This window comes from Puma concolor, chromosome D2 (genome assembly GCF_028749965.1).
Source record: "Puma concolor isolate L17-30 chromosome D2, mPumCon1.1.hap2, whole genome shotgun sequence".
Lineage (NCBI taxonomy): Eukaryota > Metazoa > Chordata > Mammalia > Carnivora > Felidae > Puma > Puma concolor.
This window is the reverse complement of record NC_141677.1, coordinates 77,178,475-77,193,413: the sequence shown is the minus strand read 5'-3', so window position 1 is coordinate 77,193,413 and position 14,939 is coordinate 77,178,475. Positions and strand designations below refer to the sequence as shown.

Below are 14,939 nucleotides of genomic sequence, written 5' to 3'. Positions count from 1 at the left end.
TTTAACTTCAGTGGCACTTCAGTTATATAACACAGGGACCAGAGTTAGGACAGCTTTCCTGCCATGCTTCAGTTAGGTCTCCCCAGTAGGAGGCTTTGCCAGTTACTAAAGTCCATTAAAGACAGACAGCTTTGAAAGTTTGTTTTATTGTGAAAAACCTCATGGCCTGAGTTAGTGTTAATCCTCCTAATGGTACCTAGTGTGTGAATAAGTCCAAAGTTAGTCATTCTGGTTTTTTCCCCCTTCCCTTGGTATACCTAATGGATTTTGAGTTATATAATGCATGTTTCTTGTTGGCCATCGTTCTTCGGGAAAGCCCTTTTCTTCACAGCAGTGTGGTATATTGAAAACAGACCATGGTCTGGGAGTCAGGAGTCCTGTGTTTTAATTGTTAATTGCTAACTAGGAGAATGACTTCAGGCGAGTACTTTACCTCTCTTGGTTTCAATTGATGAAATAAAGGAGTTGCTTTAAGGTCCATTTCCTGTATTTTATGATTTTTTGGTGTTGGTTAGTGCTAACAACATGATTTTGTGTGGTTTCCTCCTGTTAGGTCTACGAAGACTGGGATTGTTTCAAAGTAAACGATGTTCTTGAGTTATATGGCATTCTGTCTGTGGATCCTGTGCTAAGTACACTGAATAATGACGAAAGGTGAGTCTGTTTGCTCTTTTTGGGGGAACTTTATTTTGATATAATTTCAAACTTGCAGAAAAGTTGGAAGATAGTTATAAAGAACTTTCTCCCTATGCCCAGATTTACCAGTTGACACTTGTGCCTCATTTGCTCTGTCATTCATTTGTGCTCTTACACGTACACATTTTTGTGTGCATACATACATTTTTCTGAAACACTTGAGAGTAAGTTGCCTACATTATACCCTAAATACTTGAGTTCGTACTTCCTAACAACAAAGACTTTCTCATACACATTCAGAATATAACTATCAGAATTAAGAACTTTGCCATGAATGCACAATACACTGACCCACAGTCCACACTTAATTTCCCCAGCTATCTCAGTCATGTTCTTTCTGGTGTTTGTTTTTTGTTGTTTTGTTTTTCTTCTTTTCCCTGGTACGATATCCATAGGGTCACATGTACCACTAACTTGGAATAGTTCTCAACTTTTATCTTTTCTGGTCTCGATGCCTTTTTTTTTTAACAACAGAAATTCATTGCTCACAGTTCTGGAGCATGGGAAGTCCAAGACTAAGGTGCTGCCAGATCCAGTGTCTAGTGAGGGCTCGTATCCTGGTTTGCAAATGGCTGTCTTCCGTGTCCTCACATGCACAGAGCCTTGACACTTTTGAAGAGTAAAAGCTAGTCATTTTGTAGAGTATCTCAGTTTGGGTTTGTGTGATGTTTCCTCATGATTAGATTCAGGCCATCATCTCGGGAGACATGTGATGTCTGGTTGCCCTATTACTGGTGATACTAATTTTGATTACTTGGTTAAGGTGGCATTTGCCAGCCTTTTTGTCCTACAAAGTTACTGTTTTTCAATTTGTAATAAACAAGTAATTTGGAAGGTGATAACGTTGAGACTATAAATACCTGGTTTCTCATATAACATCCACTTATTTTAATATCCATTGATGATTCTTGAACCAGTTATTACTGTGATGGTGATTTTATTATCAGTCATTCTTCCTACATTTATTTATTGGCATTCTGTTGGAAGAGCAATTTCCCTTCTCTCTCATTTGTTTATTCCAGTAATTTGTTTATATCAGCATGGACGTTAGCCTGGTATAATTTTGAGATTCAGATTTTCTCATTTTGCTAGTGGGAGTCATCGTAAGCAGGCTTTGGGTCCTTGCTGACATGACCTTTTCGATTTTGAACATCTCTTTTCTGGCACATTAACAGTGTTTCAGCTTCATCTTGTCCTTCCCATGCTCCAGCTGCAGTATCAGCCATATTTCCAAGGAGCACCAGTTTCTTTTAGGGAGGAATTGTATTTAAAAGTCTAGATCTGAGTGCTTGTGTGCTCCTTGGTACTAGGTTTGGTATTGCTTCTATGCCCTTTGAGTGGAAAGTGCTGGGAAATATATATACACATACTTGCACTGTATACATACAAATAAATGCACGTTTATATACACACACATAGATCTGTGTATTTTCAAGTCTGTATATCAGAACCATGAGTTCACACTGTTTCTGGTTCCAGTTCAGCACGTAGATTGTCCTTTCCCCTTCCCATGTTTGTAACTCCTTTTCTAACAGAAAGAAGCTTGACTCTCATTATTCTCCATACATCCTACAATACAGGGAAGGTCATTGCAGAATTGGTAGTCCATAGCACTGCAAACAACAAACCTTATAACTTGAGTTCAAGATTTGTTTCCATTTCTTCTTGTTTTAGAATGAGGTTTGTAGTCAGTGTTATGTCCAGAGTTACTGGGGTGGGTACTTTCCTTCCCCTTGGTTCTTTTGCTCATCATTCATTTTATGTGGTCGCGTTCCTTTGCTTCCATTGTGCTTCATTTCATAGTTTTTTTTCCATCCTTAACTGTTTTGATTTTTAAAGTCTAGAAAACATCGACATTATTGCCAAAGTTGCAGCTGTACACAAAGAATGCAGGGCTGTCATTGCCCTGCCTTGTTCCCCTCACCCTCCACAGGGAACCAGCCTCCCTTTCCACTTTTTTTTTTTTTTTTTAATTTTTTTTTTCAACGTTTATTTATTTTTGGGACAGAGAGAGACAGAGCATGAACGGGGGAGGGGCAGAGAGAGGGAGACACAGAATCGGAAACAGGCTCCAGGCTCTGAGCCATCAGCCCAGAGCCCGACGCGGGGCTCGAACTCACGGACCGCGAGATCATGACCTGGCTGAAGTCAGACGCTTAACCGACTGCGCCACCCAGGCGCCCCATCCACTTTTATCTTCCATGTAGTTTTGGCCAAAATAAGTAGAAACGTGTGTATTTTATTCCCCCTTTATTCTTATGGAAAAGGTGGCACAGTATATGTATTCCTTTATACTCTTTCTGCTCATTTAACAATATATCCTGAAAATCCAGATCTTCCTCATTATCTTTTGAGTTTGCCAGAAGAGTGGAATCGCATCTCGCCCTTCCCCTCCCCCGCCCCGCACACACACGATAGCTTTGTTGAGTATTGGACATTGATCTTGGTTTCTCCACAGAAAGAACTTTTCACTGTTAAAAAAAAAAAGGTACAAAATAAAAATTTTAAAGAACTTTAAATAAATAACATTTCCGTAATAACAGTATAGCAAATTACTTTTCTCAGCTGTTTCTGGTTATGATGATTTTTCCTGCGTTGGTTACTTCATTTGCTGAGGCCATGCAGTGTACAGAGAGACCCGGATGGCTTGGGCTGGGTTGGCAGCCTGGTTTGGCCATTTACTGGCTGTGCAGCCTTGGGCTTAATTGCTGCGGTGGCTTGGTTTCCTCTCTGTAGCTGAGGGTGTTGGTGCACAGCGAAGAACACTGCCCAGCACATAGTACGCGTCACCTAAGGGTTGTCATTGTCCTTGTGTGTGAGGGAGATAGCAGTATGAAGTGGGGACTCTAGAGCAACCTGTAAAGTCTGAAGTTCTAAAAACATTTTAGTGTTTTGTTTCAATCATATCACAGCAAATCTATCGTCTGCTCATTTATTTGGCAAATTTGAAAAACTCACACTTTATTTTCACTGCTTGACTACTCTTCAAGGGAGGTGTCGTGTAGGAATAACATTTAGGAAAAGCAATTAGGATAGAGGTGAGTGGATCTTCCACACACTGAGTAAGAGATACCTGATGGCTTTTGAGAAAAAGACCCCAGTTTGGGGGTAGCTGAGATGCTGCTGCGAAGTATTTCATGTTTCAGCTGATAGCTTAAGAGTATCTGTTTTGAAGCAGCCTTATCAGTGACATACTCTGTTCCATTATTTGCAGCTACAGCACACTGAGTAAAAATGTTCTTGCTCTCAAAGAATAAATCCATATCCTCCTACGACCTTAACTAGCCTGAAATCGTGTGACCTGACAATTTAGAGGGGCCGTTTTTTGTTCTTTAAGGAGATACACAGGTGGAACCATTCTCGGCCTGAATTCTCATTTCATTTTCAGAGATGTGTCTGGGAATTGAAGCTTTATCCTGTCTCCGTAGGGATGCCTCTTCGCTCCTGGATCCAATGGAATGCACAGACACGGCTGAAGAGCAGCGAGTGCACAGTCCTCCTGCCTCGTTAGTGCCAAGAATCCATGTGGTTTTAGCCCAGAAGTTGCAGCACATCAATCCTTTACTGCCTGCTTGCCTTAACAAGGAGGAGAGCAAAACCTGTAAGTGTAAGTGCTGACGCCGTGGGGCCCAGACCGTCAGCCCCTGTGTGTGTCGGGAGCTGCCTGTGACATGTGCTCACGGTGGCGCTGAGTTGGTCAGGTCCTCGCTCCTCAGGTTGAGCTTCTCTAGTAATCCCCCTTTCTCTGCCCCATTTTCCTCTGTGTTAATCCTCTTTATTAAAATGAAGCAAACGAAAGTTTACAGGCTGTCTTATTTTGAAGATTGGCATCACTTAATGACCAATATTTTAAGTCTACGTTAGTTGTCCATGGACCATAGTGCTCTGTTCCACTCGGGTTTGTTTAGTTTTTTTAGCCTGAGATGCTCGAGAGGAGCCGCGTGTGTGTTCTAAATGTGGTCTCCCCTCTCCAGTCATTTCAGGTTTCATGTCCGAACTGTCTCCCGTCCGGGCAGAGCTGCTTGGTTTCCTCACGCACGCCCTTCTGGGAGACAGCCTGGCCGCCGAGTACCTCATCTTACATCTCATCTCCACAGTGTAAGTGCGGTCGTCCCGGGGTGCTGAGGGCAGCTGGGGGTGGTGTGGAGAGTGGAAGAGAGCGGGAAGGTTTCTCCGCTAACTTGTGTGTCACAGTTTATTAGCTTCATCATCAGATGGTTTTTATTCGTTCAGTGTAACAAGTGTTACACCAGATGGCAGACAAATTCCTTTTCTCAGTTTCACATTGAACCTTTTGTTTATGTCTCCCGTAAAAAGAAGAGCCACAGTCAGACAGAGCCTGGCTGACGAGTAAAATCAGCTGTTTTACTCTTTTTGGGTCCTGCATTCTCTGTTCATACAATCCAGGGCTCCACACAGTTCAGTGTGTGCACCTCTGACTGGTCTGTGGACGTGAGCGCCTCTCCCTTGCACAGCACTGTACGTTTGTCTTCCCTGATTTCGGAAGTAACGTGTGTCTTCAAAGTTTCAGGAGCGTAAAGAAACGGGAAGTCATCTATAATCTCTCCAGTCAGAAATGATCTCTGTTAACACATCTTGGCTCATGTCCATTTCATCTTTTTTTTTTTTTTTTAATGTTTGTTTATTTTTGAGAGAGCAGGGGAGGGGCAAGAGAAAGGGAGACAGAGGATCTGAAGCAGGCTCTGCAGTGATAGCACGGAGCAGACCCAGGATTCAAACCCACCAATCATGAGATTGTGACCTGAGCCAAAAGCAGCCACTTCACTGACCACCCAGGCGTCCCCGTTTCGTCCTTTTTGTTTGCATATGGATTGGATATATCCCTACACAGATACTCCATTGCATTCTTAACACAGATCTACATCTTGGTTTTATCACTGAATATATCTTAAATATTCTCCCTTTGTGATTCTTCATAAAACTTTTCAATGGCTGCACAGTATGTATTTCCTTATAGACAGTTGCACTGTTTCCATACGTGTTAGATTTCCTAGTTTTTCATTGCAGTGAACATCTTTGTACTCCAATAAATCTTTCCTTGGATGCGACTTCAGACAGCCATACGTGATGGTTGAGTGCACAGATTCTGGAGCCAGACTGTAGGTTTGAATCCAGTTCTCCCACTTCCTGACTGTGTGAGCTCTGGGCATGTTACTTCAGATTTCTGTCTCCGATTTCTTACCTGTGCAGCGAAGATGACCTACCTTAGAGTGTGTGGGGACTAAATGAGGCACTTAAGCTCTCGGGACAGTCCCTAGCAGCTGATCAGCACTTAGGGTCTGCCTGCTACTTTTATTGCTGTCATTCTGATAAATGAACCGATCAGAGTAGTCTGCTTTATTTATTTTTTTTTTCTAAGTTTATTTATCTTGAGAGAGAAGGGGAGAGAGGGGAGATCCCAAGCAGGTTCCGTGCAGTCAGGTCAATGCAGAAGTGGACACGAGGCTCAAACCCACAACTCTGACATCATGACCTGAGCCGAAATCAAGAGTTGGACACTTAACCAACTGAGCCACCCAGGCACCCCTAATCTGCTTTATTTTTAATGACAATACCATGCTGATCTTTGTTTGCTCTTTGGTGGAAATCAGGAAGTGACCTGAATATCTTATTGGTTGGTGTCTTTTTTTTCTAGATATACAAGAAGAGATGTTCTTCCACTGGGAAAATTCACAGTTAACTTGAGTGGTTGCCCGCGGAATAGTAGCTTCACAGAACACTTATACCGAATTATTCAACATCTTGTTCCAGCAGTAAGATCAATATAAATATTTATTATAAACCTAAGCAGACTTGAAAAATTTATCTAATTGTCTTTCATTCAACCCAAGTATTTAACTTTGAGATTATAATAGATCTTACTCAGGGGAAACAAAGCCTGTCAAGTTCCAGAATTTAAAACCTATTCACCCCTCAACATGTCACTTTTCTGTTATTGCCTTAGCATATATTTCTGCAAATCTAACAGCACGATTGTAGGGAACTTGCTTAAAATTGTACTCTCAGTCGATGCCTGTTTGTGCAGTTTGGTATCCTTTGTGTACGTTAAAAATCTTAAATCTTTAAGTGAACCTAAATTACAGGAGCATAATTCATTTAGCTGAGGTAATAAAGATCTTTATGTCCATTGCCCCAGTTTTAATTCTTGCTTGCAAAGTCGAGCTGCCTTTGTTTGCCAGGGCATTTAGAACGAGCGTCACCGTGGGGAACAAGGGAGTTGCTTCTGAGTAGTAGTGTGACCGGCAGTGCTGACCGCTTGTTTAACTGTGCTCGCTGAGGGCGAGTTGTCAGCGCTCTTCTGGGCCCTCAGGAAGCAGCAGTAGACCAAATAGACCAGCATTTCTCACACTCCTTGACTCACTTTACACTCTTAAATTATTGAGGACTCAAAGAGGTGTAATTTATTTGGGTTGTTTTTGTCATCAGTTTACCATAGTAGAAATCAAAAGCTAAAATACTAATTCACAAAAATAAATCAGTTACATAGGAACATAAAATATTTTTGTAACTATAGCTATTTTCTCACACCAAAAACCGTTAGCGATAAAAGTGACACAGTTTTTTGCCAGTCTCTTTAATATCTGGATTAGTAGATTGCTGGGTTGTCAAATCTGCTTCTGCATTCAGTCTATTGTAATAGGACACTTTGATTGAAGTATATGAAAGAAGGCTGGCTCCTTACAGGAAAGTAGTTGGCCAAGGAAGGACTGTTTTCATAGCCTTTTCGGATACCTGTGGATATTCTTTGATACTAGACCAAAACTGCCTACGGGACATTCTCTTGAAGGATGGTTGCAGGTGTGGGATCTGTAATCTCATCCGTGAACTTGCATTCTCCACTACAGTAAATTCATTGGTCTCTCTTGCACGTTGAATGGATCTTTCATCTATGTGTGATTTTGACCTCGTGGACTCCATAAAAGGGTGTCAGCAACTCCCAGGCAGTTCCCTAGACCACATTTTGGGAATTACTGAACCGGTCAGATTTTAGATTGTAGTAGAACACCAGTAGATACTAAGTAAGTATGTAGTATGTCATTGAAGTGCCCTGGAGAACAGTAATGGCCCAGGAGAAAGGGTCTTGGGGGCGCTGGGCCAGGGTGGAGTTGCTAATGTAATCCGAGTGGTCAGGGAAGGTCCCGCCTTCAGGGAATTCAGGGAGACACTTGGTCGAGTGTGGGAGCAAGTCAGATGCTCTGTCGGGGGTGGAGGGTGTCCATCCTGGGCAGAGAGAGGCAGCAGTGTGCCGGGCACGTTGGAGGCCCAGTACAGGCCGGTGTGGCTGGTGCAGAATGAGTTCTGGGGAGGAGGGGAGGAGGTGAAGTCTGAGCACGTACTAAGCACGAATTGTATTTTGTAAGGTGTCTGTGCTGGGTACTCAAGGTGTGAGAGTGGTAAGGGATTTCCTTTTGGTTCCTTCTTATTTTGCATCACTTTGTAGTGGGTTTGCGGGTTTTACTCTTTTATCGCTACCATATCCCACTCCCTACTGTTCCTCTTGTGTTTATGTCCAGCACCAAACTCTTTCTGAACTCTTGCCTTGTTCATCTCTTGTTTAGTTTCCACAGCGGGTTAAGTATGAGCGACCTCATGCCTGTGTGGAGCTAGACCTGCTCTGGGCCACCTTGTGAATGACAGACTCTGCTTCTACAGGGCTTGTTTGCTTCCATCTTTGGTATTCCAGCCCCCTGCGCATTTTCTTTGAGTCACCGAGCCAGCATACCATAATCCTCTGAACTCTGAAAGTTTCTCTCTTCCTCAGCACTCTTTTCCCCAACCCCAGTCTCCACCCCATCCACGCCTACCTCTTCTGAGGCTGGAGCAGGAGGAGGGGTTGGAGTGGAAGCAGGGTGCAGAGGGTGTTGGTGGGCTCGGGGAGATGGAGGAGAGGCTGCATGTGGTCTAACGGATACTGAAGCGTGTTGAGACGGGACGAGGAGGCTGCGTGCAGCAGGTACACGACCCGCAGGGCCCAGTCCCCGCTCCGTGCGCTTTGCGCCACAGTGTTTATTTATCGGGGCTGTTTGTTCACTGGTCTGCGGTAGCCTGATGAATGAATGTGATTTTAACTTGAGGCACACAGAGGAAAATTAAACTTTTCTCTCCCCATCTTGAATAAGTATTTTCTGTTTTGTTAGCATGTGGTCGTGGTAGGCAAAAGAAGTCAAGCTCCTGAATATTTGATAAATGTATCTGAATTATCTGTCGTTTCTTGTTCACTGGTAAAATAGAAATTAGTCATTAAGAATAGCAAACAAAACGGTTGAGAATAAAGCAGCTCATACAATCAGTGAAATTCTTATTTAAGAGGTAGATATTATTTTTGCTTCTGAGAGCTCAAGAAACCATGAAACTGCACCCTGAGGTTGCAGAGATAAGCTCTTTCTTACACACATGTGGCAAGTGTTTAACCCCGCGTGTGTATTCTCTTAAAACAGGGAAACTTCGTTCCTTGCTTAGTGAAACGTGTCTCTTTGTAGTCTTTTCGCCTGCAGATGACTATAGAGAACATGAACCATTTGAGATTCATCCCCCACAAGGACTATGCAGCCAACCGCCTCGTCAGCGGGCTCCTCCAGCTCCCCAGCAACACTTCCCTTGTGATCGATGAGACTCTCCTGGAGCAGGGGCAGCTGGACACACCAGGTATGGACGGGGGATGCTCCCCTTCATTTCTGACCTCCCGGGAAAGCCGGATCTGGTAAGGACTTTTGAAAGAGTCACTGAACAAAAGGCAGACTCCCGTTTCACAAATATTTAGTTAAGGTCAAGCCTCGCCCTATGATCTGCGTGCTGTGGGTACTGTAAACTTACAGATTGGGTACATCAGCTGTGTTTTGTGTCGTAGTATGGAAATAGTACAAGGACAGACAAGGACGTAGCGAGGAGTTCTTTAAAAGCTGAGAAGGCAGGAGATTTTGCCTTCAGTAATCTGTTAGCTAAAAAGGAGAGGGTAGAAAAGATCTAATAAGATGTTTTTTACCGCCCGATGTGAAATTTAAAATTATTTTTCCCAGAATCCCTGAAAAAAAAGTACTATGTTGAATGGTTTGAACTAGCCTCAGTTACAAAACATGTTATAAAATTACAAGAAAGCAGATTGTGCTCAGCTGAGGTCGGAGGAGGCACTTTGCTGCTGGGGGTTCAGGAGGCAAAGGTAGAACAAGTAGTGTGGATGGGGGTGCTTAAGGCAAAGGTGAATCTAAGAGTCACTGCAATTCAGCAACCTCCTTTCTCTGCATAAAATAGTTTTAGTTCTGTCGTTTCAGACCTGTGACACCGCACACAGTGATTGTACTTACTGGGAACCTGTCTTAGGCCTGGTTGCACGCCGGGTGCTAGAGTAGATGTGGGGGATCCTGGCCCCAAAATATGTTTGTCCAGCATTGTCTGTGGTGTCTGTTAACGTAGTGAAAGCCCCAAACACTTTTTTATAGAGGTAGAAACCTCACGTCTTAAAATCAATGTCCGTAAAACCAGTTTGTTTAGGTGATTAAAATCAAATGACCAAAAAATTATTTTTTTTTATTTTCTAGGTGTTCATAATGTGACTGCCCTGAGCAACCTAATAACTTGGCAGAAAGTCGATTATGACTTCAGTTACCACCACATGGAGTTCCCCTGCAATATTAATGTTTTTATCACTTCGGAGGGGAGATCACTCCTCCCGGTAAGAGGAGTCATTCTGAGATGGAGGGAGGTTACATTGGAATGGGATCTGTGTTTTTGTTTTCTTTCTCGGTACTGCTTGTTATTATTGGTAAATTAAATTTGTTTCACAATTGTGGCTGCTGATTGTCAGTAAGAGAACTGGTTATTTTGTTCCTGCCTTGGGGATGAAAACCTCTCTGAAGAACTGGCCATCGGCAGATCACAACACAAGCAAGGGAAAGCTTTTGGTAGCTGAAACTCCCACATCCAGGCCTGGAGAGGAGAAGCTGTCTGTAAATCGCCTGATTAACATCTAGACCTTTGTTCTTGCTGCCTCGATCCCATTGTTTTCTGTCCGTCTTCTGTGAGAAGTATTTTAGAGTTGCTTTTAAAATGTTCCCAATGACATGGTAATTAGTTTTGTGCCTTATGGTGGAATGCTGTGGTAAATCATCAGCGTGATTTCTGAAGAGAGCTTTTAATTCTGAATCTTTTAATGATGAAAAGTATGCCCAGTTGCTTAAAAGGTATGTCGTTTCTCTGGAAACTAATGTTCACCTGTGATTTATGAGAAATTGCCTCTGGATAAGAATGAAATAGCCCAGGAGTAAGTTTTCTTTGGGAAAGTGTTACGTTATGTGGTTTTTAGAAATGCAGATCAGTAAGAAACAGTACCTATTCCAGGATGAGGAAACCTCTAAAACATTTTAATTGGCTGCTTTTTAGAGGTGGGCTCCCTTTTTATACTGATACCCTTTTTACTGATACTGTTAAGGAAATAAAAGTAACCAAACAAAGGCTAACTTTAGTGAGTATTGCTGAGGTAATCATCGTGCTTGTAAATCAGTGTTAGGAAGTGACATCCCCACCCCTCCCAGGGCGCCTTGGTGGCTCTGTCAGTGTAGCGTCTGCCTCTCGATTTTGGCTCAGGTCACAATCCCAGGGTTATAGGATCAAGCCTCGTGTCGAGCTCTGGGAGTGGAGCCTGCTTACGGGTCTCTCTCCCTCCCTTCCTGCCCCCCTCCGTCCGCTCTTCCCTCTGCCCCTCATCTCTGCTCGCACGTGTGTGTGCTCGCTGGCTCTCAAAACCCCCCAACCCCCCCCAAAAACACAACGTGCCCTTCCCCCAGTAGTAAAGAGTATTTTCTGATACGTGCAGGGGCCGATAAGGTGACGCATCCCCCCGAACCGTCAGACCCTGTGGCAGCCTGGAAAGCACTGTGCCCTTTGTCCTTGCAGGCCGACTGCCACATCCGCCTGCAGCCGCAGCTCGCCCCACCCAACATGGAGGAATACACCAACAGCCTCCTGGCCGCAGTGCTGCCATCCGTGCTCAACAAATTCCGCATTTATCTGACCCTCTTGCGGTTCCTGGATTACAGCATTTCTGATGAAATCACCAAGGTGGGTTTGGGTCAAAACACGGGATTTCCCCGTGTGGAATCGGACCGTCGCATCGACTCCCGTGTCCTGTGACCGCCCTGTGGTGCCTGCGGGTCCCCCGTGCCCTTGGTTCCCTCGTTCTCCGGCGTCGTGTCGTGTCGTGAGGAATCGTCCCTTGTATACAGTTGCGGTTTTCCGGGTCTTTGTTTTTACGGTTTGTCTTCCTAGTAGCTGTCCTGGGTTCTGCGGCTCCCAGTGTGTGTGGGGTCCGTCGCAGCGTGTACAAAACGGCGACTGTAACCCCGTTCCCGGTCCCCCCGGTGCTTTATTGTCACGCACGTCACACCGTTGGGCCTGGCTCTCCGCCGGCGCTTTTACAGTTTGTGCTGTGTGCGCTCGTCTTTAAGTCGGAGGAGAGAAGTCCCGAGGCAAGAGACCTGCATCCTGCTTTTGGTATTTAGCTGCGTGCTCACCTTCGCCGGTGACGTTTGCATGGATGCGAGTCACCATGCGGGGTCCCTTCCGTTCCGGCCTGAAGAGCCCGCTCGGGCTCCCGTGGGGCAGGTCTGCTTCCCTGGGCCTGTCTTCGTTTCTGCTTCGCTTCCGGAGAGTGCTTCTGCCGGATGTGGAGTTCTCGGTTTAGAGACTTCTTTCAGCTCTACCATTTCCTCTGGTTGCCTTCCGGGCCCGCGGTCTCTGACGACAAGCCCGCTAGGGACTGAGGAGAAGCTTCTCGGTGCACGGTGAGTCCTTTCGCCCCCGAGCCTTCAAGACTCTCTCTGGCCCTTGACAGCTCAGCTGGGGCGCGTCTAGGCGAGGAGCCCCGGGAGCCTGCGCTGCCGGCCTTCGTGGGGCGTCTTGGGTGTGCGGATGGGGGCACATCTTGGGAAAGTCTTGAAGAGGCTTGGTGGGTTTTGGGGGCACCCGGCGTGGCTCGGTCGGTCAAGCGTACGACTTCTCGGGTCGCCGTCTCGCGCTTCGGGAGCCCAGCCCTGCGTCGGGCACTGTGCTGTCAGCGCGGAGCCGCTTCGGAGCCCCTGTCCCCCTCTCCCCCCTCCCCCACTTGCGCTCTCTCCAAAACAAATACTAAAGAAAGATTTGGTGAGGTTTTGACCGTTACTTCTTTACGTTTCTTTCTGCCCCCGTCTCCTCTCCCCCCGACACGCCCGTACGTATGCGAGTGTTCTCGCGTGGAATCGGGTCCCCCGGGTCGCTGAGGATTCGTTCGTTTTCCCCCCTCCCTTTTACCGTCTCCTCCGCAGACCAGACATTCGACCTTCCCGCGCGTTCGCAGAGACTTTCTTCTGCCTGTGGCGCAGAGCTGCTCTGGAGCCTAGCTTCTAGTGAATTTTTTTTTTTTTTTTCAACGTTTTTATTTATTTTTGGGACAGAGAGAGACAGAGCATGAACGGGGGAGGGGCAGAGAGGGAGGGAGACACAGAATCGGAAACAGGCTCCAGGCTCTGAGCCATCAGCCCAGAGCCCGACGCGGGGCTTGAACTCACAGACCGCGAGATCGTGACCTGGCTGAAGTCGGACGCTTAACCGACTGCGCCACCCAGGCGCCCCGTGAACTTTCAATTTTGGTTCTGTTTTTGTGAAAGAATTTGTCTCTGTTGAGGTTCTTTCTTTGGGGAGACGTTCTCGTCCTTTCTTTGAGTTCTTTATATGTGGTTTCTGCTGGTCGTTGTAATGTATTTAAGATAACAGATTTAAAGTGTCTGGTGAGGCCGATGTTTCGGCTTCCTCAGAGACAGTTTGTTGCCTTCTTTGTTCCCAGTGAAGGGCGCCGCACATTCTTGTTTCCCTCCCCGTCTCCTCAGTTTTGTTTGGAAAACCAGATGTTTTACATCGTCGGCTGGCCCTGCTCTGGGGGCTGCTCCCCCCGCCCCGGGGGTGGTGGCGTGTCGTTTGGCGACTTCTGAGTGAATTCCGTGAAGTGTGCTCTTGGTATGTGGCTTAGCGGTCAGTCAGTGATCAGACAGAAACTTAATTTCCTCAGATGCGATGTCTCAGTCTAAGCTGAGGGCTGTGGGTCTTGTGTGGACAGGCCTCCTGCTCTCAGCCAAGCAGGTCACGACTGTGACCTACCCTTCTCCTTCTGCTCACACAGAAGAGGCTACTCAGAGGGGATGGCCTGGAGCCCGCTCCCTGTACACGCACGGGGCCTTCTGCGTTCCAGGGGAGAGGGGGCTAGATCTGTCCGCTGGGGGCTCTGGGAGGAAAAACCTCGCATTTCCTAGTTTTTTCTTTTAAGGGTTTTGGTTAACCGCGTATCTGCCCCGACTAGTACCCGACGCGTGAGGCGGCCGGGACGATCGGTAATCGCTTCTGGTGGTTTCTGGTCAGTCCCGTGGGAGAAGAGGCTGTTCACACTGGGCAGGCCGAGTCAGGCTGAATGAAGACCACCTCGCAGGTGGGTTCTCCCGGGGAACCGCCAGTCAAATAACGACCGTTCTCCCGGGTGGTGCTTTGAGAGGACCCTCTCCAGCAGTGGCCGAGAGTTCCCTCTTCAGGGCTGCTGGGGCCAGGGGATAGATAGGGCAAGCTGAAATGACTCACGGCCTCGTGTCGTGTCTTTCTGGAACAAATGCTCCCTGCATTCTGGTTAATTTTCAGCTCTCGAAGAAGCAGATTTTCGTATTGTTTGCTCCTGTTCTTGTGCCCTTTAATGGGGGAGAGAGTTTTCAGAGGTCCTCGCTCTGCCACTGTGGTGACGTCACTCTTCCCCGTAGGCCACGCACACTGCCGACCGGGGACGTTTGCCTTGCCGTGCCCCGGTTCCGTCAGCAGCGACAGCCCCGCGTGTGACGTGTGCTCCTCTGTCCGCTACCTTCTGGTCTCCGCGGCCTCAGAATCGGGGCCCATGGCCCATGTTACTCTCGCTTTCCCTGCGGAATGCATGTCGCTTTTCCAGAAGCAGTCGTCTTAAAGTCCGCTTCCTCTCTCGATACAGGCAGTCGAAGATGACTTTGTGGAAATGCGCAAGAATGACCCTCAGAGCATCACCGCGGACGACCTCCACCAGTTGCTCATTGTTGCTCGGTGAGGAACGATGTGTCCGTGAATTGCTTCTTTGTTTAGTAAGCCGTGTACGAACCTCGCGACTGGGGGGAGTAACAGAGGCAGATTTCTACAAATGGAAGATGTTCTTCCTCTAGAACACCTTGCGAAAGTGCTTAGCGAGG

General features: G+C 46.4%; 1 protein-coding gene across 2 annotated transcripts in view; it reads left to right on the top strand.

The window, feature by feature from the left end:
- MCMBP (minichromosome maintenance complex binding protein) overlaps positions 1 to 14,939 on the top strand; it is a 48,453-nt gene that overhangs the window by 31,431 nt on the left and 2,083 nt on the right. Inside the window, exons 8-15 of one of the 2 annotated variants that reach the window (XM_086681015.1) lie at positions 554 to 654; positions 4,125 to 4,303; positions 4,671 to 4,794; positions 6,353 to 6,470; positions 9,198 to 9,363; positions 10,254 to 10,387; positions 11,608 to 11,772; positions 14,708 to 14,796. In XM_086681015.1, coding sequence (XP_086537141.1) covers positions 554 to 654; positions 4,125 to 4,303; positions 4,671 to 4,794; positions 6,353 to 6,470; positions 9,198 to 9,363; positions 10,254 to 10,387; positions 11,608 to 11,772; positions 14,708 to 14,796 — 1,076 coding nt within the window. The remainder of the gene's footprint in view (positions 1 to 553; positions 655 to 4,124; positions 4,304 to 4,670; positions 4,795 to 6,352; positions 6,471 to 9,197; positions 9,364 to 10,253; positions 10,388 to 11,607; positions 11,773 to 14,707; positions 14,797 to 14,939) is intronic. The other variant, XM_086681016.1, reaches the window with a different exon arrangement.